This window comes from Olea europaea, unplaced genomic scaffold (genome assembly GCF_002742605.1).
Source record: "Olea europaea var. sylvestris unplaced genomic scaffold, O_europaea_v1 scaffold11669, whole genome shotgun sequence".
Taxonomy (NCBI): domain Eukaryota; kingdom Viridiplantae; phylum Streptophyta; class Magnoliopsida; order Lamiales; family Oleaceae; genus Olea; species Olea europaea.
This window is the reverse complement of record NW_019229073.1, coordinates 1-3386: the sequence shown is the minus strand read 5'-3', so window position 1 is coordinate 3386 and position 3386 is coordinate 1. Positions and strand designations below refer to the sequence as shown.

At 30.4% G+C, this 3386-nt stretch overlaps 1 protein-coding gene across 1 annotated transcript; it reads left to right on the top strand.

Annotated features, from left to right (window-relative positions):
* Positions 1-316: 316 nt before the first annotated feature.
* Positions 317-3380, top strand: LOC111373802 (probable boron transporter 7; the record flags this gene model as incomplete). Its single annotated transcript, XM_022996365.1, has 4 exons — positions 317-486; positions 2798-2909; positions 3013-3095; positions 3251-3380. Coding segments are annotated over exons 2-4 (317 nt in total), but the record flags the coding sequence as incomplete, so codon positions are not given.
* Positions 3381-3386: the final 6 nt, after the last annotated feature.

Genomic DNA, 3386 nt, shown 5'->3' with positions numbered 1-3386 from the left:
AGAATCCTTTTATTTGAATGTATCTTTCTTTTGACGAGAAATGTACTTTTTTCTCCTCTAAATGTACCTTTCTTCTTCTTTTTCTATTTTTCTCGGATACTCACCAAAAACTTGAAAATTGTATAATTGACTAATTTTAGAAATTATTATGTATATATATTATTTATAATTTTATATGTTTGGTATGTATTATTTAAATTATTAAATAATTTTTACAATGACTGAAAATTTAAAGTAATATTCAAAATAAGAAAATATTATTTTAGGCCTAGGATTCGTTTAGGTTAGTAAATATGGCAGCATGACCAACACTTATAGCCATGCTGGCGATTTTGAACACAGAATACCAGCCCTCTCTAAACGCTCTATATATCTCTCTGTTCCTCTCTCTAAACGGTGCCATAGATAACTGGCAAAGAGAGAAAATACGAAAAGAACATACTGAGGAAATTACAGCGTAAAAGAAAGAGAGAGAGAAAAGAGGTGGTAAGACTAATTTTTCCTTCTTGTATTTTAGACTACTCTGTCCCTTCTTCTCCGGTGGCATTTTGCCGGCCGGAAAAGTTGTTTTATTATTTTTGTTACTTCCCATTACAATATTAAACACGAGCATTTGGTTATTTCTTGATTGGGTCCACTTGAATTTCTTTACTCTGAGGTCCCTTTTTCATGACTTCTCTCTCTATTCTATTTCATGCACTTACGTTATTGTCATAAAATCGTGTGTTTCTACATATGTATTGTTTTGATTTCTGGGTTTTGTTCATAAGAATACTGTTGGAATGAAAAGCTAACGAAATTTGAAAAAATTATGGGTTCGAAAGCAATTTTTTTTTTATTATTTATTTATTTATTTATTTATTTTGCATCGTTCTTGTTTGTTCTAGGTCAAGATATAGGATTAGCAATACGGCTCGTATTATCTGTTTAAAATTATTGATTGATTATACAGTGAAAGAAGATGAAATATGAAAAAAAATTTGCTGATTTGCAAACACGGGTGTCACTTTCTTTTGTTAATTTTCTATTTTTACGGTATATATCTGATGCAATATTAAAAAGATATCATTATATTTAGTTTCCATTTTTCATATTTATTTTAGGAAACAGTATTAGTCTGTTGATTTCATTAATTCTATAATAATCATCTACTTCAAGTAGGACACTACTAAAAAATATGGCTTCACGCATGAATTTTCCGTTCCTAAAACATTAATATTCGTTGCTATTTCTCTTTATCAACGAAATATTTGCAACCGCAAATGTATTGCTAATTTGAGGGTCACTGATAGTTACCAACGGATCCTACATAGGTAAAGAGTAAATATTTTACCAACGAATTTTCGTTGGTAAAATGTGAATCTTTTACCAACAAAATTTTCGTTGGTAAAATTTTAACCATACCAACCAACTTTCCGTTGGTAAATGTCTATAATTACAATGGTAAAAATCTATGTTGTAAATAGCCGCATTAGTATGAGGCACGGTGTAAAAAATAAATAAATAAATTATTTATTATTATTATTATTATTATTATTATTATTATTTATTTATTTAATAATTCTATTTTTTTTGAACTTTTAATCAATCGAATTGAAGGGCCAAAATATTGTTTAACCACAAATTAATTTATAGAGGGCAACTCCAAAAACTTTGTTGTGAATTTTCGATGTGGGATAAGTGAATTACTTTTACCAACAGATAATCCGTTTATAATTACCAACGGATTATTCGTAGGTGAAAGATCCAAATGTTAAATAATTGCATGAGACACAGAATATTCGTTGGTAAAGAGATATCATCATTACCAATGAAAAATTCGTTGCTAATTATCGTAATTGAAAATGACTAACTTTTATCAACGGATAATCGATTGGTAATATTCGGTACATCACCTACGGATATTCCGTATGTGAAAGATCCAAATCTTAAATGATTACATGAGGCACAGAATATCCATTAATAAAGAGATATCAACGTTATCAACGGAAAATCCGTTGCTGATTAACATAGCTGAAAGTGAATAACTTTTACTAACGGATGATCTGTTTCTAATTACCTTGATAATTTTTCGTAGGTAAAAAGCTGTAATTTTCCGTAGGTAAAAAACTGATTTTTGTAGCCGACTGGTTTAAATCAGGGGCATATGCGGCGTAATTGGAATAACATTGGCTAATGAAATAAATCGATATTCTCATATTATTTCTATCCGTCCTCTCCCTCTCCTTCACTCTTTTTCACCTCCTTTCTCTTCTTCCCTTCCCTTTCCCCTTCTTCTATAATTCTCCTATTAGATCTCACATTAATATTTTTCAGAACATGTTCTTCAATTTCCATATCTTCAATTTTCTTAGCAGTAGAATTAGCACAAAAATGGAATCTTTCCTGAAAACGGTCAATTATATTCAAGAAAGACTCCATTATACATACTTTTTATATACATTCTATCAAAGGTTGGTGTTCATTGCTTTCCTGATTATTTTATTTACTTTTTATCCATTCACATCAAAGTCACGAGTCTTCTCTTTGGTAATTTCTATTTGTTAGTTATTTGGTGCAGTAATATATTGAAATGGAAATATTTATCTTCAATAATATATTTTTTACCTTCCCAATTCAAATATTTTTGTTATTGTTCATAACCTGGTCGAACTATTGTTTACTGTACCAAAACGGAACTAAGCGCAATATAAAGAAATTCGTTAGTGCACTTAATTTTGAAGGATCATAGCATTTTCTTTGTAATCTTTGTTTTGATATTTATCAGTATATTTGACCCCTTTAGTTTCTTATGCAGCATAAGCAATGAATCAATTGAAGAGTCCAATCAAGGGAGTCATCAATGATGCCAAAGGAAGGCTGTCATGCTACAAAAATGACTGGCTTGATGGATGTAGTTCAGGTGCAAGGTGAAGCCTTTTTGCTTGAATTTCACTTTTAATTAAGCATCTTATGTAAAAATTTGGTTTTTATTTTTTTTATTTAATTTTTTAATTTTTTGACCGTTTTCAGGATACTAGCTCCAACAGCATACATTTTCTTTGCTTCAGCTCTCCCAGTCATTGCCTTCGGCGAGCAATTGAGTAGGGAAACGGGTATACATTTTTATCTCACAGAATATTTTTACCGGTATTGACATATGATTATTTTAGACATGAAAGATCTCTACTTTGTTCTAAATAATCATCCTGCATCCATATTGAAGATGCATTTTATATTTATCTGGAGAAATTTCTTTGATTTGTAATAGATGGAAGCTTGAGCACTGTTGAAACTCTTGTTTCAACGGCTCTCTGTGGAGTGATCCATTCAATTTTTGGGGGACAGCCAATGTTGATTCTGGGAGTTGCAGAACCAACAATTATAATGTACACATACTTGTACAG